Source organism: Syngnathus leptorhynchus, chromosome 2 (genome assembly GCF_054491065.1).
Source record: "Syngnathus leptorhynchus isolate UIUO chromosome 2, UIUO_Slep, whole genome shotgun sequence".
Classification (NCBI taxonomy): domain Eukaryota; kingdom Metazoa; phylum Chordata; class Actinopteri; order Syngnathiformes; family Syngnathidae; genus Syngnathus; species Syngnathus leptorhynchus.
In genome coordinates, this window is record NC_141196.1 from 15,173,263 (window position 1) to 15,199,142 (window position 25,880).

The following is a 25,880-nucleotide window of genomic DNA, read 5'->3' on the forward strand; positions in this document are numbered from 1 at the left end:
AAATCTTGACCAATAATAATGCATCAAATTACATCAGTATTTGTTGTGTTATGCTTTAATATTAGATCGTAATAGAATGATTTAACAGCTGAATAAATATTTAAATAAAATTTGATTTTCTAAAAAGATCTATGTCTGTGACTCTTTTCAACAAGGTATAAGACACAACTTACACACATGCAGCCAAAAATTATTAGAATTTCATATTAATATTGGTTAAAGCTTGAGGATTAAAGTTAACACTCACTATCATATCAGTGCTTCAAGTATAATATGGCAGATTCATGCTGTGTTTTATCAAAGTCAGTGTGGCCAGGGTAGTGAAGCAGAGAGAAATGTTCTCATGTGTAGTCATGTTGCTTGCACATGTGCTCCAAGTTAAGCTATGGTTGGATTGTGAAAAAAACAACAACAAAAAACAAGCAAAAACAAAAACACCAATTTCTGAATTCTCTAGCTCATATTCATGAAACACTGCATTACCGATATGAGGATTGTAGATTGATGACAAGTTGGGAGAACTTTTAATGTTTTGCCCAAAATTGATGAGTTGACATTTTTGTGACTTGTGAAGGAAACCAACTCCATTTTTTTCCAATGCATTAGGGATTTACAAAGGGAACGCCAATGTAGAGCAGGGGTCACCAACGAGATTTATATTTGTCAGAGGGTCATAATTTTATCGGGCAGTCACCTTGGGTGCCAGACCTTCAAATAAAATTATAAGTCAATAAGTAAATAAAAGAAAAATGGCATAACATTATGATTTGCTGTTTATTTTTTGTATATTGTTTCCATTTCATTACAATTTAACTTTTAGAGTCTAAGTTTTTGCAGTTTCCAGTTGATGATCGCTGATGTACAATATAAGCATTGTTAAGGGTTTCTACTTCCTCTCATTACGGCACATATATCCATGTTGAACATGTGAAGTTAAAGGAAAACAGTCTTGTAAACATAAAAACACTCATATGAAGACCTTAATCCTCTTTACCCCTTATCTAACATTTAAGGTCATCACAGAATGTTGACACATCCACTGTTTGTGATTTTTCTGTCTGCATCATGTCATGTGATGACATTATTTTTTTTTATGCAGAAATCGTCATTGGGCTGAATACTAACTTTTTTTTGTTCTCTCTTTTCTTTTGGTCTCTCCCGTCAATGAACCGTCCAATGTGGACCCACAGGTAAGCACATTTTTAATTATTTCAGCACTCACATGCACTCTGCTCCTGTTAGAATATCACATAAGTGTCAGCCTCATCAACAGTATAGATTAGCTGACACGATCAATAGAATACCAGTTGACCCAGAATGTGCTTCCATCTATTCAATCTTTTTGCTTGAGCCTTTTTTTCACACAACTCACTGTGCCAGCAAACATGTTTATCAGTCATCACATCCAGAGCAGCATTTTTCCATCACAAGCATTACACTGACTGTAAGTCACCCTTTGCAGTCATGTAACGTATGCAGAAAAAGTCATCCTATTGGGTGAAAATGTGTTCCTAGTATAAGCTACATGAATATTAATAACTCTGCCTGCTGTTGCTGTGCAGACTCTGCTTTAATAATGCACCATCATGATGTGCACAAGAGTGTGCTCTGCAGTAGTATGCTGAAATGGAGCGCACACAGGAATGGGAGGCTCTGCCATGGTTCTCTTTTCTGGTTCAGTGTTGCAAAAATTTTGTCAGCAGACTTTCACTGTGTATGGCTGCTTGTTCATTTCCAGCTGAATGTTAATTCCTCTGAATGTAGGTCACTGCTCTCTGATCAGCGCTATATCTATATAGGTCCTGTATCAACATGTCAGTCTGTCTATCTATCTTCTTATTATTATTATCATTATAAATAATAATAATTATTATTCTTATTATTAATAATAATGGATAACACAAACAATCATATTAATATATATATTCATATATATTATTATATTAATAATAATATTGATTAATAAAAATAAAACAACAAATAAATAATATTATTAATTATGAATATTTTACTTGTATACGCCATTACAACTTTGGAGCACTACATGGTATATAATTTTACTTCATCTCTGTTGGTGGTGCTGTTGCATCAGCTGTGAAAGCACCTCAACCAGTCCATGACCCTTTAAGGCAAGTACTTGAAAGAGGCGTTAGAGTATTGTTGCATTTGTCATGAGCTTGTGTGAACAATGCTTGACAAACATAGTTTAATGTTAAAAGACACTGTTCCTATACTTCAGTATTTGTGATTATTTCTCACAAGTAACAATGAACACATTGAAGGTGCATTAGAGCATCTCCATTTTGTTTTTCTGCATTATAGCTTTGGTCACCAGACCAATACGTGACAGAAAAAAAATGAAGAACTAGGTCTCTGTAGAGAACGTTGCAAACACTTGGATGTGAAAATGTTGGTTTCTGCGCTCGAGTGTGGCTTATTATTGATGAAGACAGCCAGTACTTATGTGTTCTCAAGTAGCTTTGCTATAGAAATTGTCCTGGAAGACCCACTTGAGGTATTTTCCATCACCATCAAGATACAAGGTGCAAACGATCATGCTCCAGCTTTTCCTAAAATAAATCTGCGAGTGTGCAAGCGTGCGAGTGAGTGAGTGAGTGAGTGAGTGAGTGAGTGAGTGAGTGAGTGAGTGAGTGAGTGAGTGAGTGAGTGAGTGAGTGAGTGAGTGAGTGAGTGAGTGAGTGAGTGAGTGAGTGAGTGAGTGAGTGAGTGACCAAGTGAGTAGGTTTGTAGGTTTTGTAGGTTCTGGTGCAGTGGACCACACTACACTGTGTAGTAGAAGTGACACAGATTCAAAGGCCTATCTCGAGAATGTGAACAAAGCATGCAACATCGGTTCAAACTTGGTTTTAGAAGCCCTTTTACTCTTCTTGTATTTGATTATTTAATCTTGGACTTTTATTGTTTACTTTGCTGTGTAGTTAATACTGGCCAAGTATGACAAGACTAAACAACAACTGCTAGTTCTCTTTCGCTGTCCATGGTGCTGAAATAAAGCTGAAGCCACAAACGGCTTTAAATTACTGGCCTGAAGTCGCACATGAAAACAATTATCATTATCTTATTTTGGCAACTGTCCACCCCATTTCTATAGACTATCGCCACAGATATGCCATTTTATTTACTTTGTGATTGCAAAATGGAATCTGTTTGCAAAACTAAGAAAGAGTTTTTCTGATTTTGTACTTGTGATTATACAAATAGGATTTTAAAAAATATATTTGGGTCAAACTACATTAATCTCACTTATCAGCCTCCAAGTGGCGCTGTTACATGGGAAATGAATATGTCTGTGCTGCGTGATGGTGCAGCTCCCAAGTCTGAGAGCCATTTGACAAACGAGATCCTGAGTGAACGGCGAACCTTTGAGTCGAAGCAACGCCTGTCTTATTTTGTTTCTTTTTTTTCGAATTGATCATTTTTTCTTCTTCTTTTTTTGGACATGGAGTTTGAAATTAATCATTTCAGAGATGGAATACGACGGCGATATTTTGGCAGACGGATGAGCTGCCTCTTTGTCTTTTGGTGTGTGTTTTTAAATGCAACGCAAGGGCAAATCCGCTACTCAATTCCTGAGGAAATGAAAAAAGGCTCGCTCATCGGAAATGTGGCCCAAGATCTTGGTTTGGATCTGAAAAGACTCCGTTCTGGGCGGGCCCGCATCGTGACCGGGGAGAACGTCCAGTACGCCGAGCTGAGGACGGACAAAGGGATCCTGGTTGTCCACGAGAGGATTGATCGAGAGCAGCTGTGTGGAGAAGAGAATCCGTGTAGCTTCACCTTTGAGATTTTATTGGAAAACCCCATGGAATTGCATCCCGTGACCATCGAAGTGTTAGACGTAAATGACAATGCTCCTACCTTTAAAAATAACCATTTGCGATTTGAAATAAGTGAATTGGCAGCGATTGGCTCCCGTTTTGTTTTAGAGAATGCTCACGATGCTGACGTGGATGGAAATAACGTTCAAAATTACATTTTAACTCCGAGTGATAATTTCGTTTTAAAACAACACGCCAGTCCAGGTGGCATAAAACATGCGGAAATGGTGCTTCAGAAAGCTTTAGACAGAGAAGCACAGCCGCGACTCGCCTTGAAATTAGTGGCTGTGGATGGTGGAAATCCCCAGAGATCAGGTACAGTAAATATAGAAATTACCATCGTAGATGTGAATGATAATGCTCCCGTATTCAATCAAACTAATTATAAAGCAAAGGTATTTGAAAATGCGCCAAAAGGCACACACGTTCTAACTGTAAATGCCACTGACGCAGATAGCGGTTTGTATGGAAAAGTAACGTACTCATTTTCAAAATCAAATGCAGACATAACGGAGTTGTTTTATATTGATGAGGTGACAGGTTGTATATTTGTAGCAAATCAAATAGATTACGAAAATGACAAAAAGCTAGAATTCATGGTTGACGCTAAAGATGAAGGTGGGCTTACTGAGTCTACAAAAGTCGAAATAGAAATAATGGATTTAAATGATAATGCCCCTCTCATTAATGTTATGTCTTTCACCAGTCCCGTGTCAGAGGATTCCCCTGTCGGTTCCACAATTGGTATCATTAATGTAAAAGACCGTGATTCTGGTGAAAACGGTCACGTTAGGTGCGCAATAGAAGGCCGCGTTCCATTTAGGATTAAATCCAATATGATAAATTATTTTGCATTGATGACTGATGCTGATTTAGATCGTGAAAGTGTGTCAGAATATAACATCACAATTGTTGCGTCAGATGCCGGCTCCCCTCCCCTCTCTACAAAAAAAACCTTTAATTTGAAAGTGTCAGACGTCAATGACAACGCCCCTGTGTTTCCGTTCGGCATTTATACTGCAAACGTTGCAGAAAACAACTCACCAGGTGTTTCAATGCTAGGTGTGACTGCCAAAGACCTAGATGAAAATCAGAATGCTCGTGTCTCCTACATGTTGGAGCAGAGTGAAATTGGAGGAAGTCCAATTAGTGAATTTGTGTCCGTTAATGCAGAAAGTGGAGTTATTAGTGCAGTTCGATCATATGACTACGAGCAAATCAAAGAGCTGACATTTATTGTCAGAGCGCAGGATGGAGGCTCCCCTCCCCTCAGTAGCAACGTGAGCGTTCGCATCCTGATCCAGGACCAAAACGATAACGCCCCTCAGGTGCTGTACCCGGTGCAGACGGGCGGCTCACTGCTGGCTGAAATGGTGCCTCGTTCGGCCGACGTGGGTTATCTGGTCACCAAAGTGGTCGCTGTGGATGTGGACTCTGGCCAAAACGCCTGGCTCTCCTATCAAGTGCACAAAGCCACAGACAGGGTGCTGTTTGAAGTGGGCCTCCACAATGGAGAAATCCGAACAGTCCGCCAAGTGACTGATAAAGATGCCGTCAAACAAAGACTGACTGTTGTGGTGGAGGACAACGGGCAGCCCTCTCGTTCAGCCACAGTCATTGTGAACGTGGCGGTGGCTGACAGCTTCCCTGAGGTGCTCTCGGAGTTCACTGACTTGAGCATGCACGACAAAGAGTACAATGACAAGCTGACTTTTTACTTAGTTTTGGCGCTTGCTGTGGTCTCCTTCCTCTTCATCACCTGCTTGCTGCTCATCATCGCAGTCAAAGTGCACAGGTGGAGACAGTCGCGCGTCTTGTACCACTCCAACCTGCCCGTCATCCCGTACTATCCACCTCGATACTCGGATACTTTAGGGACAGGGACCCTCCCGCACGTGTACAATTATGAGGTTTGCAGGACCACTGACTCTAGAAAAAGTGACATGAAGAACATGCAAGCCATGAGTCAGAGTTTAGTGAGTGTGGATGGAGCTGATGCTGATATGTCTAATTGCAACAAGCAGATGTCAGGAGACCTTTCTCAGATGTCAACCTTGGTGAGTGATGTTTTTCACCTTTTTCATTTGATATTGTCTCATGTAATGTAACGAGAACCTTGAAAGGTTCACCATTGTTTTTCAGTCAAATCAGAAATTGAAACCGATGCAGTTTAACTTTGTTTTGAGTCAGAATGGTTTCATATTAACTGGCAACACACGTAATTAACATGCATGTAATAACTTATTGAAGTATTTCATAACATAATAAAAATGTGCACTATGAGTTGATCAGATAAGTTAAGATAACTCGATGAGATCGGACGTTTATTGTCTTCCATGGTGCTGGAAATGGCCATCATCGGTAAAAAAATAGACGTCTACCTTTTCAAAATTATGTATATAGTATTTTCAACAGAAAGAAAGAAATATATCTCAATACATTAGTATAAATTCGGATTTTTTTTCTTTCTTCAATTTGAAATCCTAGTAGCGAATGTTAAGAATTTCGGGTGCTGTTTTCTCAAGATAATTTAGTTTTTAACTTTCGTGCAGCATTTTCTATTCATGTTTCTCCACAAACAACGGACTATACATCCAATTTGCTTTTATTTTGCGTTCATCCCCTCCCTGCTGCTCAGCCCTCGTTCTTGCACATTTTAAACTCTAAGGGACGCTGTTGGCTTGGATATGAATTTGCGCGTTGTTCCGCAGTCCTCCCCATTGACGAGGCATTTTCTGTCTTTTGTTGACGAAGAGGGCAAGTGAAAGAACAACGATCTCCACCTCGCATTAATTTTCTTGTTGAGAGCTGACGTATGCAGGGACCTGATTATTTTATAGGACTTATTCTTTGCAATTTATTTTTGTTTTCGTCATCATGGATAAATCTGAACCCTTCCCTTTCTCGTGCGCAAAATGGAGGTTGTTTTATGGATGGCGGCGTCAAGCGGGGACGCTGATGTTTTTGCTTCATTTGGTTACCACGGTAGGTGGTCAAATTCGTTATTCTATACCAGAAGAGATGAAGAAAGGCTCCGTGATTGGAAACGTGGCACATGATCTCAGTTTGGACATAAAGAGACTCATAGCTGGGCGGGCTCGCATCTTGACAGAAGACAACATTCAATACACGGAGCTGAAGACAGACAAAGGGCTCCTGGTCGTCAGTGACAGAATAGACCGAGAGCAGATTTGCGGAGATGTGACGCCATGCAGCTTCAGCTTTGAGATCATTTTAGAAAATCCTTTAGAACTGCACGGAATAATCGTTGAGATTTTGGATATAAATGATCACGCCCCAGTCTTTCCAAATAAAGAAAAATCCCTAACCTTTGAAATAAGTGAAGGGACTGCAATTGGTGTGCAATTTCCACTACAGAGTGCCGAAGATCAAGATGTGGGGCCGAACGCGTTGCAAAATTACATTTTGTCACCAAACGACAATTTTATCCTCAATCAGCATGCAAATCCGGATGGCAGTAAATATGTTGAAATGGTGCTCCAGAAGCCTTTAGACAGAGAGCAACATCCCCGTTTGTCTTTAAAATTAATTGCACTTGATGGAGGAACACCGCAGAGATCTGGTACAGTAAATATAGAAATAAATGTTTTAGATGCAAATGACAACCGGCCAGTTTTTAACCAATCCGAATACAAAGCCTATGTTATGGAAAACACACTGAAAGGCACCAGTGTAATTACAGTAAATGCAACAGATGCTGACAGTGGTCCGTTTGGACTCATCTCTTACAGTTTGTCGAAAACAAAAGGAAGTGCTGCCAATATATTTAATATTGATGAAGAAACTGGCACAATCTATGTTTCTGGTCATATTGACTATGAAAAAAACAGGAAGTATGAAGTGAGGGTGGAAGCAAAGGATCAAGGTGGCCTGATTGGGACCAGTAAAGTTTCATTTGATGTTATTGATGTAAATGACAATGCTCCAGTAATTAATATAAAATCTTTTTCCAGTCCTCTGTCTGAAGATTCACCCCCTGGTGCAACAATTGCAATTCTGAACATAAAAGATGTTGATTCTGATAGAAATGGACAAATTAATTGTTTCGTTGATGGAAAACTTCCCTTTAAATTGGAGACATCGCTGACAAACTATTATAATTTAGTTTCAGATACGTATTTTGACAGAGAATCTGTTTCAGAATATAACATAACAATTACAGCCACTGATCTCGGAAAACCTCCGCTTTCTAGCGCTACAAAGTTACATCTTAGAATCTCAGATGTTAATGACAATGCACCAATATTTGATAAAAATGTTTATTCAGCTTATGTGGCAGAGAATAATTCTCCAGGCATTTCCATATTTGCTGTCACTGCTCGAGACGCTGATTGGAATCAAAATGCGAGAATATCTTATTTTCTAGAGGACACACAGATTAGTGGCAGTCCAGTTTCCACTTTTATTTCATTAAATTCTGAAACTGGTGTTCTCATTGCCGTTCGATCATTTGATTATGAGCAAATTAAACAAGTTGAATTGGTGGTCAGAGCGCAGGATGGAGGTTCCCCTCCCCTCAGCAGCAACGCGAGCGTTCGCATCCTGATCCAGGACCAGAACGACAACGCCCCTCAGGTGCTGTACCCGGTGCAGACGGGCGGCTCGCTACTGGCCGAAATGGTGCCTCGTTCAGCTGACGTAGGCTACCTGGTAACCAAAGTGGTGGCCGTGGATGTGGACTCTGGCCAGAACGCCTGGCTCTCCTATCAAGTGCACAAAGCCACAGACAGGGCGCTGTTTGAAGTGGGCCTCCACAATGGAGAAATACGAACAGTCCGCCAAGTGACTGATAAAGATGCTGTCAAACAAAGACTGACTGTCGTGGTGGAGGACAACGGGCAGCCCTCTCGTTCAGCAACAGTCATTGTGAACGTGGCGGTGGCCGACAGCTTCCCTGAGGTGCTCTCGGAGTTCACTGACTTGAGCATGCACGACAAGGAGTACAATGACAAGCTGACTTTTTACTTAGTCTTGGCACTGGCTGTGGTCTCCTTCCTCTTTATCACCTGCTTGCTGCTCATCATCGCAGTCAAAGTGCACAGGTGGAGACAGTCTCGCGTCCTGTACCACTCCAACCTGCCCGTCATCCCCTACTATCCACCTCGATACTCGGATACTTTGGGGACGGGGACCCTCCCGCACGTGTACAATTACGAGGTGTGCAGGACCACCGACTCCAGAAAAAGTGACATTAAGAATATGCAAGGCATAAGTCAAAGTTTAGTGAGTGTGGATGGAGCTGATGCTGATATGTCGAATGGCAACAAGCAGATGTCAGGAGACTTTTCTCATACGTCAACATTGGTGAGTGAAATATGTAATAATTTTGCATGTTTTCTTTTTGTATTGATTAATCTGAAAGATTTCTAGCCATTTTTACTCTTATTAGCAGTGGTTCTTAACCTGGGTTCGATCAAACCCCATGGGTTTGGTGAGTCGGTCTCAGCGATTCGGCAGAGCCTCCACTGATTTATCGTGTAAATTTGTGATAACGCATGTCTGAACTGTTCTCGCAGAGGCACACTGATTTGCAGGTATGTCATTTGTTGAGTTCACGCATTGTGTTGGTTTTATTCTTTGAACAACGTGATGATCATGCACGACTCATTTTGTGCACCATCTTTGCTAAAGAGGGGTTCGGTGAATGCGCATATGGGGTTCGGTACCTCCAACAAGGTTAAGAACCACTGCTTCATAGTGTTGTTGTTTTTGTTGAACCACTGCTTCATAGTGTTGTTGTTTTTGTTGTTGAAACGTTGCTCTTCTTGATCCTCTTCTATTTTTTCATTGCTCATTATGCTTTTGGTCATGGTCATGATGAAAGAGCATTTATGATTCTTCAAAATTTTACATGCCATGGCCCCTTGGTATGCTTCTTGGCCAAATGAGTTCTGCTCTGATTCTTTATCATAACCTTCCATATTAAAAAAAAAAAAAAAAACTTCTGCAGGGTATTGAGAAAGATTTGTTATTTTTTTGTTTTGCTACTATTTGGAGATAATTCCCTAGTGCTTAAATCAAGCTTATTGGAAAACAGTCAGTCTGCTCTGGAGATTACTTCACTTCTTCAGTCTTAGTGCTTGTGCACCTGTGAGGGTTTTGTCATTTTTGATGTTTTCAGCAGCAACGAATGTGTATGTGCGTACATTCGACTGCCTTTTAATGACTCAATTTGACTGTAAATGCCCCGTTAATACATAAGAGGTGCTTTTTATATTCTTAAAATAGATGTTAATAGACGTAAAGTCACCCACAGTGAATCAGTGTCAACACATAACCAGGAATTGCTTAAGGATGAATATCCAAATTCACTGCGGCATCGTGGTACTTTTACTGATAGGCATTACAGTGAGCTTCTTATGTAGTCTATCTCTCTCCATGGTCCTGAAGGACAGCGTTCAATGGATTTGTTGGGCATTGCTCACTTGGAAGAAATAAAAGCAATGCTCACTATCGATATCATCTGAATCTTGCTCACACACCAACAGCCATCACGCACGTTTGTTGGTTGGATGGTAGTGCAATTTACAACTTCATAGATATATTTCTACTTTTTTAATGTTTTAATGCGATTGGTAAACAGGGCACGCCGTATCTATAGATTCCCATCCCCGACACCCCAAGAAAATGTTGACCCTTTGAGATTAACTGGACTAATTTCACATATCGGTCTCTAGGGGGCGTTGTTGTATGTTAAATGGATGTTTTGTGATACGTGTTGCAATGCTGCTCCTCTGCGACTGCCATTTGGCAAAGGAGAGCTGTGCGTGAACAACGTACGACACTTGAGCTTAAAACTCGGCTGATATTGTGCCTCGTCGTTTTTCGATCCGTTCACTTCATTGGAATAATTTTCTTTTAATATGGAGTGGAAAGATATTCATCCAAACCGTGGTGGAATATGGCGACGGGCGGACTGCCTCTTTGTCTTTTGGTGTATTTTTCTAAATGGAACGCTGGCGCAAATCCGCTACTCAATTCCAGAGGAGATGAAAAAGGGATCGCTTATTGGAAATGTGGCCCAGGATCTCGGTTTGGATCTGAAAAGACTCCGTTCTGGGCGGGCCCGCATCGTGACAGGGGACAACGTCCAGTACGCCGAGCTGAGGGCGGACAAAGGGCTGCTGGTTGTCCACGAGAGGATAGACAGAGAGCAGCTGTGTGGAGAAGTGACGCCGTGCAGCTTCACCTTTGAGATTTTATTGGAAAACCCCATGGAATTGCATCCCGTGACCATCGAAGTGTTAGACGTGAACGACAATGCTCCTACATTTAAAAATAGACATTTAGAATTTGAAATAAGTGAGTCGGCTGCACTTGGCTCCCGTTTTGTTTTAGAGAATGCTCACGATGCTGATGTAGACGCAAATGGTCTGCAGAATTACATTTTAACACCAAGTGACCATTTTGTTTTGAAGCAACATGTCAGTCCGGGAGGAAGGAAATATGCAGAAATGGTGCTACAGAAAGCTTTAGACAGAGAAGCACAGCCGCAACTCTCTTTAAAATTAGTGGCTGTAGATGGTGGAAATCCACAAAGATCGGGTACAGTAAGTATAGATATCAACATTCAAGATACAAATGACAATGCCCCCGTCTTCAATCAAACAATTTATAAAGCTAAAATAGTTGAAAATGCACCGAAAGGCGCTATTGTTTTGACCGTGAATGCTACTGATGCTGACAGCGGTTCAAACGGAATAGTCACATACTCATTTTCGAAATTAAATGCAGGGATAGCAGATTTATTTCACATAGATGAAACGACAGGGTGTATATCTGTAGCAAAACTTATAGATTATGAAAAAGGTAAAACAATAGAGTTCATGGTTGAAGCTATAGATCAAGGTCTGTTTGCTGATTCCACAAAAGTCGAAATAGAAATAATTGATTTAAATGATAATGCTCCAGTCATAAATGTAATGTCCTTTACTAGTCCTGTATCAGAAGATTCCACCGTTGGTGCCACTATTGGTATCATTAATGTAAAAGACTTGGATTCTGGTGAAAACGGTCACGTGAGGTGCGCTATTGAAGGCCAGGTTCCATTTAGGATTAAATCCAATATGAGAAATTATTTTGCATTGATGACTGACACTGATTTAGATCGTGAAAGTGTGTCGGAATATAACATAACAATTGTGGCTTCAGATTCAGGCTCGCCTCCCCTCTCCTCAAAAAAAACTTTTAATTTGAAAGTGTCAGACGTGAATGACAACGCTCCTTTATTTCCGGTCAGCATCTATAGCGCAAATGTTGCAGAAAACAACTCGCCAGGTATTTCTGTTTTAAGAGTGATTGCCAAAGACCCTGATGAAAACCAGAACGCTCGTGTCTCCTACATGTTGGAGCAGAGTGAAATCGGAGGAAGTCCAATAAGTGAATTTGTGTCTGTCAATGCAGAAAGTGGAGTTATTAGTGCAGTTCGATCATTTGACTACGAGCAAATCAAAGAGCTAACATTTATTGTCAGAGCGCAGGATGGAGGCTCCCCTCCCCTCAGTAGCAACGTGAGTGTTCGCATCCTGATCCAGGACCAGAACGACAACCCCCCTCAGGTGTTGTACCCGGTGCAGACGGGTGGCTCGGTCCTGGCTGAAATGGTGCCTCGTTCGGCCGACGTGGGCTATCTGGTCACCAAAGTGGTGGCCGTGGACGTAGACTCTGGCCAGAACGCCTGGCTCTCCTATCAAGTGCACAAAGCCACAGACAGGGCGCTGTTTGAAGTGGGCCTCCACAACGGAGAAATCCGAACAGTCCGCCAAGTGACTGATAAAGATGCTGTCAAACAAAGACTGACTGTTGTGGTGGAGGATAACGGGCAGCCCTCTCGTTCAGCCACAGTCATTGTGAACGTGGCGGTGGCCGACAGCTTCCCCGAGGTGCTCTCAGAGTTTTCTGACTTGAGCATGCACGACAAGGAGTACAATGACAAGCTGACTTTTTACTTGGTCTTGGCGCTGGCTGTGGTCTCCTTCCTCTTCGTCACCTGCTTGCTGCTCATAATAGCAGTCAAAGTGTACAGGTGGAGACAGTCACGCGTCCTGTACCACTCCAACCTGCCCGTCATTCCGTATTATCCGCCTCGGTACTCAGATACTTTGGGAACTGGGACCCTCCCGCATGTCTACAATTACGAGGTGTCCAGGACCACTGACTCCAGAAAAAGTGATATGAAAAACATGCAAGCCATGAGTCAAAGTTTAGTGAGAGTGGATGGAGTTGATGCTGATACACCGCATGACAACAAGCAGATGCTCGGAGACTTTTCTCAGATGTCAACATTGGTGAGTGAAATATTTTAAAAAGTTTGGGGTGCTTTTTTAGATAACACATACATTACTGAACGTGGGGGCTTCGGCCTCATCTCTGGTACAGTAGCTGTGTAAAAAGTTAACCAAGTGTAATTTGATGCAGAAATACAGTGCAAGATATGAATAATTGTTTGCTCCATGAGAAAAACACACCAACACACAAGCATACCTTGCCATTTTTTACAGCAAAACCCCTGTGGTGTGATGGCCCTGCCACTAGGAGTACTATACAAATAGAGAACAGGGGTGGAGAAAAGGAAAGAGACATAGGACACGAGGAAGTCGAGTTGGTGGACAATTTGTTATGTGGTAATGTAAACAATGTTGCGTCTTCGTACAGTTCAACAGCTAATAAAAAAATAAAAATCCAGGTATGCTAAGTTTCGAACTCAAACTCCTCCATGCATGTTCCCGTTTTGTTTTGTGCCGGTGTCGGTACAAAGAAGTATTGTACAGCGAGGCATGAGCATGGACGGTGCCGATGATCATTGTTTTGCACAAAAACAAAACAATGACCACATGACACATTCCAGAAGTTGAATGGCTGACGCGACTCAGAAGTTAATCCGCTGAGGGGCGGAAGCGTTTTTGCATTGCGCGTCGATGCGTCCCAAATAGCTTAAGTAACGTGCCACATTTCACGGTTAATAACAATAGCAGTTATAATAACTAACATAGTAAATTACTATCCGATGCTGGAAATCTGTAACGGTGTGAGTTACGCTGTTACTTATAGCGCCAGTAGTCCCAACACTGCACATGAGATGGGCGTTCAATTTCGCTGTCCGTGGTGCTGAAGAGTGTTGCTGATTTTTATCACTTTTTTGGACCATTGTTGATCTATTAATTCGTATAATACCACTGGGGAAAAAAAGTTTTTTAAATTGAGTATACAATTATTTTCCTAGTATTCTTATTATTTTGTCGAAAAAAAATCGTCCAGCTCCAAGTCGTCTATCTGGATCTAGATAATTGTGTTGTACATTATCATGATTGTAATTTTCTTAAAAATCAATTGAATTTTAAAACCGAATCGTTGTTTATAATAAAAAAAAATTCTGGACGCAATAGCCATTGTATTTTAAAACAATGTAACGTTCTTAATTACGTTGTGATGAAATAGACCGATTAATGATTTATTAAGTCTTGATTTTATTTCTTACTTTGTTACTGGTCTGTAGTTTCAATTATTTCCCTAACGTCCCTATAATCCTGTGCTGTCATTATCAAAATCTGAACGTAAATATTTTGCAAACGTTAGTCAAAAATGTGTTTGTATTTTTTTGCATGTAAAATTATAATTTAATTACTATAATCCTCTGCTGTCATAATTGAAATGTAAACGTAGATATTCTTCAAACGTTAGTCATAAAATGTATTTGTATTTTTTTTGCATGTAAAATTTTAATTTAAAGTAACGTCATATCAATCCAAATGTTTTGTACTGTCTTTACGTTTAGACAGGGCGATTAAAATAGATGTGCAGTTCTGTGAACATGCTCTGAGCGCCGCTGGTGACACGTCAATGAATGCGAATGAAACGCGTTTGCGCAGGAGCGCTCCTCTTGAGCTCCTTTTAGAGCTTCATTGCTGATAAACACGACGGTCTTCATGCTTGTTATTTGAAGAGGCATATTTTCTTTGGAGTTTGGTTTATTAGGAACGTTTTTTACGTGAGCATTGGTTTACTTGAAGAAGTGCTCTTGTTATTTTTGAATTCACGATGGATTTTATGCGGATGCGCGCTATCAGAGGCCGATGGCGCACACTGTTTGTGATTCTTTGTCTGTGCAAGCTGGGCTCCCTGGCTGGACAGGCTCGCTATTCCATACCAGAGGAGCAGGCGGAAGGCTCTTTTGTTGGAAACATTGCAAGAGATTTGGGCTTGGATGTTGGAAGACTAGTTGCAGGTAAAGCTCGTATCATTACCAAAGGAGGCCGACAATATGTTGATTTAAAGCGAGACAAAGGCACACTTGTGATTAAGGAGCGCATCGACCGAGAGGAGCTCTGTGGCAAGACGACGCCCTGCAGCTTCACTTTTGACATCATTTTAGAAAATCCCATCCAGCTTTATCGTGTAACAGTGGAGGCCATAGACATTAATGATAACAGTCCGTCCTTCCCACAATCAGAAATTCATTTAAAAATAGCTGAAAGTGTCGCACCCGGGGCACGTTTCTCACTTGAGAATGCTGACGACCCGGATGTTGGAAATAATGATATACATAAATATATTTTGAAGCCTTCAGATAATTTTAAATTAGAAATACAAAGCCAACCAGATGGAGCAAAATTCATGGAAATGGTTTTACAAAAGCCTTTAGACCGAGAAAAAGAAGAGAGTCTCACGCTCATGCTGATTGCATCAGATGGTGGGGAGCCACACAGATCAGGGACAGTAAGAATTGAAATTGCTGTGCTGGATGCAAACGATAACGCCCCAGTGTGCACTCAACCTGTTTATAAGGTAGATGTGCCTGAAAATTCACCTGCTGGGACACTGATCACGACTGTTAGTGCAAATGATGCTGATGCAGGCCTAAATGGCGACGTCACGTTTTCCACACGTGCCACCAAAGGAACAGAACAGTTGTTTGGTGTAAATACCAAAACAGGAGAAATTAAAGTTTTAGGTGAATTGGATTTTGAAAAATCCAAGACTTATCAGTTAAATGTTCAGGCTAGAGATCATGGAGGATATACAGATACATGCAAAGTTTTTATCAACATAATTGATGTGAATGACAATGTCCCCAACATAGAAGTCATGTCCTTTTCTCAATCCATACCTGAGGATTCTCCCCCAGGTACAACAGTAGCTGTGTTTAACGTGAATGATGAAGACTCTGACGTCAATGGCGTTGTCAAGTGTTCCATTAACACCGATGTCCCTTTTAAAATTGAGTCTTCATTAACAGGATATTACACCATAGTCACTGAAAACGTCTTAGACCGGGAAAGTGTCCCTGAATATAATGTGACCATAACAGTGTCCGACCAAGGCTCTCCACCTCTGTCTAGTAGTACAAACATCAATGTTAAAATATCAGACGTGAACGACAACCCGCCCAAATTCCATCAGTCAGAATACAGTAAGACTTTATCAGAGAACAACTCTCCCGGTTTTTCCGTGTTTACTGTCAGTGCCAATGATGCAGACTGGGGCCAGAATGCCAGAGTGTCTTACTTCCTAGAGGAGAAAGAAGTTAATGGAGTAGCTGTGTCCTCTTTTGTCTCCATCAATTCTGAGAATGGTGTCATCCATGCAATCAGATCATTTGATTATGAACAAATCAAGTCCTTTGACTTTAACGTGACTGTCCGCGACTCTGGATCCCCGCCGCTGAGTTCCGTGGCCACAGTTTGCATCCTAATCCAGGACCAGAACGACAACACTCCACAGGTCCTGTACCCGGTGCAAACGAGCGGCTCGCTGCTGGCCGAAAGGGTGCCTCGTTCGGCCGACGTGGGCTACCTGGTGACCAAAGTGGTGGCCGTGGACGTGGACTCTGGCCAGAACGCCTGGCTCTCCTATCAAGTGCACAAAGCCACAGACAGGGCGCTGTTTGAAGTGGGCCTCCACAACGGAGAAATCCGAACGGTCCGCCAAGTGACTGATAAAGATGCTGTCAAACAAAGACTGACTGTTGTGGTGGAGGACAATGGGCAGCCCTCTCGTTCAGCAACAGTCATTGTGAACGTGGCGGTGGCCGACAGCTTCCCTGAGGTGCTCTCAGAGTTCACTGACTTGAGCATGTACGACAAGGACTATAATGAAAAACTGACTTTTTACTTAGTCTTGGCGCTGGCTGTGGTCTCCTTCCTCTTCGTCACCTGCTTGCTGCTCATCATCGCCGTCAAAGTGCACAGGTGGAGACAGTCTCGCGTCCTGTACCACTCCAACCTGCCCGTCATCCCATACTATCCACCGCGGTACTCAGATACTTTGGGGACAGGGACACTCCCGCACGTGTACAATTACGAGGTGTGCAGGACAACTGACTCTAGAAAAAGTGACATGAAGAATATGCAAGCCATGAGTCAAAGTTTAGTGAGTGTGGATGGAGCTGATGGTGAAACACCACATGTGAACAAGGAGCTGTCAGGAAACTTCTCACAGATGTCAACCTTGGTGAGTCAGTATTTCACCATTATTTTGCTGTTTTTGTCCCTGATAATGTCTGCTGCTCTCAGTGAGCGATTTCCATATACTTGTTGTTAATTCAATTAATGTCAAGTATATGTTGATTGTCAACAAGCAGATGTAAGAGACTTTTCTCAGATGTCAACCTTGGTGAGTGATGTTTTTCACCTTTTTCATTTGATATCGTCACTAAGTCTCACAGTTTTCAGGCTCAGGGCAAATTGCTCATATGCCTTATCACTCTAGAGCTGCAATAATGTTAGTTAGTTGGTTAGTTGGTTAGTTGGTTAATTACATCATTGGAAAATCATACTAAGTTATTTTGGGAGGAAAAGGAGTGTGGAGTAACATAATTTTGTTCCTTGATGACTGTAAAGTTCATAGGAAAAGTCTGTCAGCTTTTTGTGTTTTTCCTTTTGCATTGATTTGTAAATAAATAGCAAACCGCGTATGTTTTCAACTTGGTTCTCGGAGCCCCGCATCTGTTGTTATGTAGTTTGTAGTCCTTTGGTTATCTTTCAGACTTGTCGTAATTCTTCTGGCTGAGGAGTTTCTTGTCTAAAATTTGTACGGCCCTTTTCAACCCAACCTTATTCTTTACTCATTCTCATAAAAGATAATGTTGTGCAAGAAGCCCCAGAAACATTGTTGGTTATTTTTCATTTAACTTAAAAGTAATTTTTGCACCGACTTAAAATGATCATCCTAGAGAACATGATCTGTTTCAGAGGTTACATCTGTTCTTCAGTTCGGATGATGTTCACATAATTCTTCCAGCCTTTAAAGTACGATGTACAACCAATTTCAAAATTAAAGCCAAGATATCTCTTTGCCTCGTTTTGAACAGTAAAAGTGCCTGTTTGCTTCCTGTCTTTTCATACTCCGTTTAATGTCTCAATAGCATACAGATTTGCAGTGTTCACACCATTCATTAGTATACTCTGAGCTTTGTGTTGTCAATATTGTGTCACCGAACATCAGAAAAAGCGATGAGTGTACAATATCTATCATGCATTTAGTTATAAATCACATTGAACGAGTACAATGCTTTTTGTTATCATTGTACTTATATCCTGAGCCTAATTGACCCAAAGTGAACAGTGGAGCCATTCGTGACTTTGTCTCTGTCCGTGGTGCTGGAAAACAAATTCTATTGGATTTGTTGAACAGCGCTCAGTCAGAGGATTTAAAATAATTATTTTTACATATTTTATAACAGTGCTCATGCAACTGTGTTGGTTGACTGTTGGTGCAAGTTACAACTTAAACAAAAATAATTAAATTTGTCTTGTCGTTATGTGACTTTTAACGTGATTTCTTTTTTAATCAAGGCATACAATGTTTATTTTTTATTTTTTTATAATGACCATTTTAGACTAACTCGACAAATTTCACAAAACGGACTCTAAGGGGCGCTGTTACATGTAAAATAGATGTTAGTGATCCGTGATGTAGTCCGGCTCCCTTCTCTGAAGCTGCCATTCGGCACAGAAGAGCCGTGCATGAACAACCTACAACAATTGAGCTAAAATAGGCTGACATTGTGCCTCGTCATTTTTCGATCCATTCACTTGATTGGAATAATTTTCTTTTAATATGGAGTGGAAAGATATTCATCCAAACCGTGGTGGAATATGGCGACGGGCGGCCTGGCTCTTTGTCTTTTGGTGTTTTTTTCTAAATGCAACGCTGGCGCAAATCCGCTACTCAATCCCAGAGGAGATGAAAAAAGGATCGCTCATTGGAAATGTAGCCCAGGATCTCGGTTTGGATCTGAAACGACTCCGTTCTGGGCGAGCCCGCATCGTGACAGGGGAAAACGTCCAGTACGCCGAGCTGAGGGCGGACAAAGGGCTCCTGGTTGTCCACGAGAGGATAGATCGAGAGCAGCTGTGTGGAGACGTGACGCCGTGCAGCTTCACCTTTGAGATTTTATTGGAAAGCCCCATGGAATTGCATCCCGTGACCATCGAAGTGTTGGACGTAAATGACAATGCTCCCACTTTTGAAAATAGACATTTAGAATTTGAAATCAGTGAGTCTGCTGCGCTTGGCTCCCGTTTTGTTTTGGAGAGTGCGTATGATGCTGATGTGGGTGCAAACAGCCTACAGAGCTACATTTTAACCCCGAGTGATAATTTTGATTTAAAACAACACGTCAGCCCTGGAGGCAGTAAACATGCAGAAATGGTGCTTCAGAAAGCTTTAGACAGAGAAGAACAGCCGCGACTCACTTTAAAATTAGTGGCTGTAGATGGTGGAAATCCACAGAAATCAGGTACAATAAATATTGACATTAATATTCAAGATATCAATGATAACGCTCCCGTTTTTAATCAAACTTTGTATACAGCTAAATTAATTGAAAATGCCCCAAAGGGCACTGGCGTTGTAACGGTAAATGCCACAGATGCTGATAGTGGTTCAAATGCACAAGTAACATACTCATTTTCAAAATCAAAAGCAGGAATAACAGATTTGTTTCAGATAGACGAGGTGACAGGGTGTATATCTGTAGCTAAGCAAATTGATTATGAAAAATACAAAACAATAGAGCTTATCGTCGAAGCTAAAGATCAGGGTGGGTTGAGTGACTCCACAAAAGTCGAAATAGAAGTTAGCGATTTAAATGATAATGTTCCAGCCATAAATGTAATGTCCTTCACCAGTCCCGTGTCAGAAGATTCCCCCGTTGGTGCCACTATTGGTATCATTAATGTAAAAGACTTGGATTCTGGTGAAAATGGTCACGTGAGGTGCGTGATTGAAGGCCGCCTTCCATTTAGGATTAAATCCAATGTGAGAAATTATTTTGCATTGATGACTGATGCTGATTTAGATCGTGAAAGTGTGTCAGAATACAACATAACAATTGTTGCATCAGATGCCGGCTCGCCTCCCCTCTCCACAAAAAAGATTTTTAATTTGAAAGTGTCAGACGTCAATGACAACGCCCCTGTGTTTCCGGTCAGCATTTATAGTGCAAACATTGCAGAAAACAACTCGCCAGGTCTCTCAGTGCTAAGACTGATTGCCAAAGACCCAGATGAAAACCAGAACGCTCGTGTCTCCTACATGTTGGAGCAGAGTGAAATCGGAGGTAGTTCAATTAGTGAATTTGTGTCCATTAATGCAGAAAGTGGAGTTATTAGTGCAGTTCGATCATATGACTACGAGCAACTCAAAGAGCTGACATTTATTGTCAGAGTGCAGGATGGAGGCTCCCCTCCCCTCAGCAGCAATGTAAGCATTCGCATCCTGATCCAGGACCAGAACGACAATGCCCCTCAGGTGTTGTACCCGGTGCAGACGGGAGGCTCACTGCTGGCCGAAATGGTGCCTCGTTCGGCCGACGTGGGCTACCTGGTGACCAAAGTGGTGGCCGTGGACGTGGACTCTGGCCAGAACGCCTGGCTCTCCTATCAAGTACACAAAGCCGCAGACAGGGCGCTGTTTGAAGTGGGCCTCCACAATGGAGAAATCCGAACAGTCCGCCAAGTGACTGATAAAGATGCTGTCAAACAAAGACTGACTGTTGTGGTGGAGGACAACGGGCAGCCCTCTCGTTCAGCCACAGTCATTGTGAACGTGGCGGTGGCCGACAGCTTCCCTGAGGTGCTCTCGGAGTTCACTGACTTGAGCATGCACGACAAGGAGTACAATGACAAGCTGACTTTTTACTTAGTCTTGGCGCTGGCTGTGGTCTCCTTCCTCTTCGTCACCTGTTTGCTGCTCATCATCGCAGTCAAGGTGTACAGGTGGAGACAATCTCGCGTCCTGTACCACTCCAACCTGCCCGTCATTCCTTACTATCCACCTCGGTACTCGGATACTTTGGGAACTGGGACCCTCCCGCATGTGTACAATTACGAGGTGTGCAGGACCACTGACTCCAGAAAAAGTGACATGAAGAACATGCAAGCCATGAGTCAAAGTTTAGTGAGTGTGGATGGAGCTGATGCTGAAATATCGAATGGGAACAAGCAGATGTCAGGAGACTTTTCTCAGATGTCAACCTTGGTGAGTGAAAGTTCTCAGTACTATTTTCACAGCCTCACGGGAGAACATTAGTCTCTCCTCACTGGTCTCCATACTGTTTGAAATGTTTATTTTGATGAGTAAAACTCCTTAATGAAAAAGCAAGCAGGCTTGAATCAGTTATTGGATGTTTCCTTCAAAAGTCTGAAACTAATCTACCTGTTTTATCTTCACAATGAGAGGCATCTCATCACCAATTAGTCTAAAATCATATTTTTACAGTGGTCCTAATTCGTTTTTCATGACATGTCACGTTGGATGACCCTTTGTCATAGTGTTTGGTGTAATTCAAACTGGCACACGTGTATTCTGGAACTTATTTGGTTGTAATCACTTTTACCTGTGTTTTGTTTCCCTTTTGGAGTTATATATATTTCCTGTGAATTTCCTAAGTCTAGCAGTTTTAGCACCACAGTCTGAATTTCACTTGGCAATTTTTTTTCAGTGAACAGTTTTTCATCATCACAACGTCAATACCAAAGTTTGCAAACAATTTCCAAATTACATATACAAATATTTCGTAGGCTTCCTCACTTATTAATACAATGTACGTCCCTTTAAAATAAACCAACTAACTTTGAAATAAAAATGAATCAATTTTTACTGCTTTGTGATAAGCCGTTTTATTCTCATCAAAACTGTGCCATATTAGATCATTTCCTTAGAAGTGTTGTTTTTAATCTTAGTTTAAGCATGAATTTGACTGATAAACGCACGCTTTTATTGATGAGAAAATAAGTTGCATTACTCAATTTGAACTCAGAGGGACGCTGTAGGTCAAATCATCGGTGGGTCTGTATTCCACTCTATCTTCTTACTAGTGAGGACTATGAGGGGAAGAGGGGCGGTGTGCATCATTTGGGCTGGCGGCGAGAGACACGGACTTGCTCTCACTCGCTTGTTGTCTGAGGGGGTATAAACCCACTATTTTCCTTTGTTAGGACTTTTATTATAAATATAGGCAGCGCATCTTTTTGGGGGATAATTTTGAGGGGTATATTTTACGATGGCAAACGGAATCCCTCCCAGCACATTGGATAGAAAACGTCACATCGTCTGCTGGCATCTGTCATTTCTCCTTTTCTTCATCCCATCGGTCGACGGAAATATAAGGTATTCAATTCCGGAGGAGATGAAAAAAGGCTCTGTGATTGGAAACGTAGCTCAGGACCTCGGTTTGGATGTGAAGAGGCTGTTGTCCGGGCGGGCCCGCATCGTGACGGGGGAGAGCGTCGAATACACCAAGCTTTTGGCAAACAAAGGGACTCTGGTGGTAAATGAGAGGATCGACCGGGAGCAGCTTTGTGGAGATGTGACGCCGTGCAGTTTCAGCTTTGAGGTGATTTTGGAAAACCCCACGGAGCTCCATCACGTGACTGTTGAAATTACAGACATAAATGACCACTCGCCGACGTTCAAAAGAAACGAGATTCGTTTTGAAATCAGTGAAATTGCAAACACTGGCGCTCGATTTTCCCTCACAAGTGCCGAGGACCCAGACGTGGGTCTCAATAGCCTGCGCGAATATTTGTTAACAGAAAATGGCTATTTTGTGCTGAAGCAGCATTCAAATACAGATGGCAAGAATTATGCGGAGATGGTGCTTCAGAAGCCCCTGGACAGGGAAACGGTCCCCACTTTGTCTTTAAAATTAATAGCAGTGGACGGGGGAAACCCACAAAGGTCCGGTACAGTGAATATCAATATTAATGTTCTTGATGCGAACGACAACGCGCCTGTATTCAACCAATCCGTGTACAAAGCCGCCGTGATGGAGAATGCTGCCCTTGGCCATTTTGTAGTCACTGTTAATGCCACTGATGCAGACTTTGGGTCTAATAGCCTTGTGACTTATCATTTTTCAGACATGGACAGCAGCATGCGTGATGTGTTTGCCATTGATGAAAAGAGTGGTGTTATTTCTGTGAAGGGCGCTATTGATTTTGAGAAAACTAAAAAATATGAGCTGAGAATAGACGCAAAGGACCAGGGAGGATTGACAGACTCATGCAAAGTAATGGTTGACGTCACTGATGTAAATGACAACGCCCCCACGATGAGCGTTATGTCTTTCACAAGTCCTGTATCAGAGGACTCCCCTCCAGGGACAACTGTTGGTATCATTAACGTTAAAGACATTGATTCGGCTGAAAATGGACAGGTGACTTGTAGAATTGAGCAAAATTTGCCTTTCAAAATTAAATCCAATTTGAGAAATTATTACACGTTATTAACAGATGCGCCTTTAGATCGTGAAAGTGTGTCAGAATATAACATAACTGTTGTTGCCACAGACTCAGGATTTCCTTCTCTGTGGGCTAAAAAAACGTTTCATTTGAAAGTCTCTGACGTCAACGACAATGCACCGTTTTTTTCACGTGCTGCTTACAGCGCGATTATCAAAGAAAATAATACTCCTGGCATTTCTATTATGACTCTTAATGCTAAAGACCCTGATGATAGTCAAAACGCTCGCATTTCTTACATTTTTGAGGATGCCAATATCGGTGGGTCTCCATTGTCAGACTATGTTTCTATAAATGCACAAAGTGGAACAATACACGCAGTTCGCTCCTTTGATTATGAGCAAATTAAACAAATGGACTTGGTGGTCAGGGCACAAGATGGAGGTTCCCCTCCCCTCAGTAGCAACGTGAGCGTTCGTATCCTGATCCAGGACCAGAATGACAACGCCCCTCAGGTGCTGTACCCGGTCCTGACGGGCGGCTCGCTGCTGGCCGAAATGGTGCCTCGTTCGGCCGACGTGGGCTACCTGGTGACCAAAGTGGTGGCCGTGGACGTGGACTCTGGCCAGAACGCCTGGCTCTCCTATCAAGTGCACAAAGCCACAGACAGGGCGCTGTTTGAAGTGGGCCTCCACAATGGAGAAATCCGAACAGTCCGCCAAGTGACTGATAAAGATGCTGTCAAACAAAGACTGACTGTCGTGGTGGAGGACAACGGGCAGCCCTCTCGTTCAGCCACAGTCATTGTGAACGTGGCGGTGGCCGACAGCTTCCCTGAGGTGCTCTCGGAGTTCACTGACTTGAGCATGCACGACAAGGAGTACAATGACAAGTTGACTTTTTACTTAGTCTTGGCACTGGCTGTGGTCTCCTTCCTCTTTGTCACCTGCTTGGTGCTCATCATAGCTGTCAAAGTGTACAGGTGGAGACAATCTCGCGTCATGTACCACTCCAACCTGCCAGTCATCCCGTATTATCCGCCTCGGTACTCGGATACTTTGGGGACGGGGACCCTCCCACACGTGTACAATTACGAGGTGTGCAGGACCACTGACTCTAGAAAAAGTGACATGAAGAACATGCAAGCCATGAGTCAAAGTTTGGTGAGTGTGGAGGGAGCTGATGTTGACATGCCGCATGTGAAGAAGGAGCTGTCTGGAAACTTTTCACAGATGTCAACTTTGGTGAGTTAAGTGTTTCACCATTTTTACCATTTGCTGTTTACCGATTTTGATTTCATGATACATCTCCAACTTTTAGCAAAAGCAGGATCGGTTCATTTTCCCTCCACTATTTCAGAAATTGATATCGTGTAGTCAATTAAAAACCAGGAATATCTGGCAGCCACTCATGGGGACCAATACCTCCACATCTTCATAGAGTTGTGACCCACTGTGTAGCCAAGCAAAAATATATTTTAAAAAGGAAAATGCAATTGCGTGCCATATCTTTTGCAAACATAACATCAAAACACATTGCCTTATGTGCAAAGAGAAATACTGAGCAAGTTATATGATAACCGTTGCGCTAACTCCTCGAAATATCGTTTTAACTCACTTTTATTTTGTCAAGTGGATTTGTAAAATAAAATAATCTGAATCCAGTTCTTCTTTAAGTTTACTTTACAACTTAAAACATGTCTCTTGCTTTATTTTATACAAATACTCGACAAGTAAAATTGAGTAAATTCAGCACACCATTTTTTCAGTGTAAGTTAGGCCTCACAAGTAGACATTTTTCTTGACCCATGGTGTACTTAACCGCATGTCGCGCAACTGAAGTGCATTTTCCTCTTGAGTGTATAAAATATCTTTTATTTATTAGTTTTACCCAATTATTATCTAATTTAATAGATACAATTTGTATTATAGTGAACATGTAGTATGACGGGCAGTGTTGCTGTCCTTGGTGCTGAAAGCGATGCTGGCTTTTATTGCTTATTTCATAGGAACACTTTGAATCTATTAATTAATACTTATATGGACTGTTTTTAATTGGATATTATTGTTTTTATTATGCTAATTATTATTGTTATTATTCTTATTCTTATTGTTATTATTATTAATTAGACAAAATAATCTGGCTCGGATATTTAAATAGGTTATATGCATCTAATTACTAGATACTACTACATTGATTCTAGTATGATTTTGTAGTAAAGTTTCATGATTGTAATATTCTTAAAACGTGATTGGATTTTCAACCCAAAATTTGCTCATAATAAAAAAAAAAGTATTCTGGACCCAATAATAACATCCGCCTTTGTATATTAAAG

General features: G+C 41.7%; 7 protein-coding genes across 8 annotated transcripts in view; all 7 read left to right on the forward strand.

The window, feature by feature from the left end:
- The window catches only part of LOC147060988 (protocadherin gamma-C5-like), a 147,437-nt gene that overhangs the window by 7,861 nt on the left and 113,696 nt on the right, over positions 1 to 25,880 (forward strand). The gene's annotated exons all lie outside the window — the stretch shown is intronic.
- Positions 3,183 to 6,073, forward strand: LOC147060989 (protocadherin gamma-A3-like). Its single transcript, XM_085904855.1, has one exon. It carries the CDS (start codon positions 3,461 to 3,463, stop codon positions 5,945 to 5,947), a length of 2,487 nt encoding a protein of 828 aa, XP_085760981.1. The 5' UTR covers positions 3,183 to 3,460; the 3' UTR covers positions 5,948 to 6,073.
- LOC147060990 (protocadherin gamma-A12-like) lies at positions 6,578 to 9,231 on the forward strand. The gene is made up of 2 exons (XM_085903068.1): positions 6,578 to 7,097; positions 8,391 to 9,231. Exons 1-2 carry the CDS (start codon positions 6,717 to 6,719, stop codon positions 9,228 to 9,230), a joined length of 1,221 nt encoding a protein of 406 aa, XP_085759194.1. The 5' UTR covers positions 6,578 to 6,716; the 3' UTR covers position 9,231.
- Positions 10,721 to 13,942, forward strand: LOC147060991 (protocadherin gamma-A3-like). 2 transcript variants are annotated; one of them, XM_085903089.1, is made up of 3 exons: positions 10,721 to 11,103; positions 12,376 to 13,147; positions 13,361 to 13,942. In XM_085903089.1, the coding sequence occupies exons 1-3, from the start codon at positions 10,724 to 10,726 to the stop codon at positions 13,409 to 13,411; spliced, it is 1,203 nt and encodes a 400-aa protein (XP_085759215.1). In that variant the 5' UTR covers positions 10,721 to 10,723; the 3' UTR covers positions 13,412 to 13,942. The 2 variants fall into 2 exon arrangements, with proteins under 2 accessions (XP_085759215.1, XP_085759207.1); XM_085903081.1 differs by having other exon boundaries at positions 10,721 to 13,147.
- Positions 14,898 to 17,659, forward strand: LOC147060992 (protocadherin gamma-A7-like). The gene is made up of 2 exons (XM_085906543.1): positions 14,898 to 15,252; positions 16,537 to 17,659. The coding sequence occupies exons 1-2, from the start codon at positions 14,898 to 14,900 to the stop codon at positions 17,397 to 17,399; spliced, it is 1,218 nt and encodes a 405-aa protein (XP_085762669.1). The 3' UTR covers positions 17,400 to 17,659.
- Positions 18,898 to 21,392, forward strand: LOC147060993 (protocadherin beta-8-like). Its single transcript, XM_085906544.1, has 2 exons — positions 18,898 to 19,297; positions 20,570 to 21,392. Exons 1-2 carry the CDS (start codon positions 18,918 to 18,920, stop codon positions 21,390 to 21,392), a joined length of 1,203 nt encoding a protein of 400 aa, XP_085762670.1. The 5' UTR covers positions 18,898 to 18,917.
- On the forward strand, positions 22,309 to 24,798 carry LOC147060994 (protocadherin gamma-A12-like). The gene is made up of 2 exons (XM_085906545.1): positions 22,309 to 22,736; positions 24,024 to 24,798. The coding sequence occupies exons 1-2, from the start codon at positions 22,366 to 22,368 to the stop codon at positions 24,796 to 24,798; spliced, it is 1,146 nt and encodes a 381-aa protein (XP_085762671.1). The 5' UTR covers positions 22,309 to 22,365.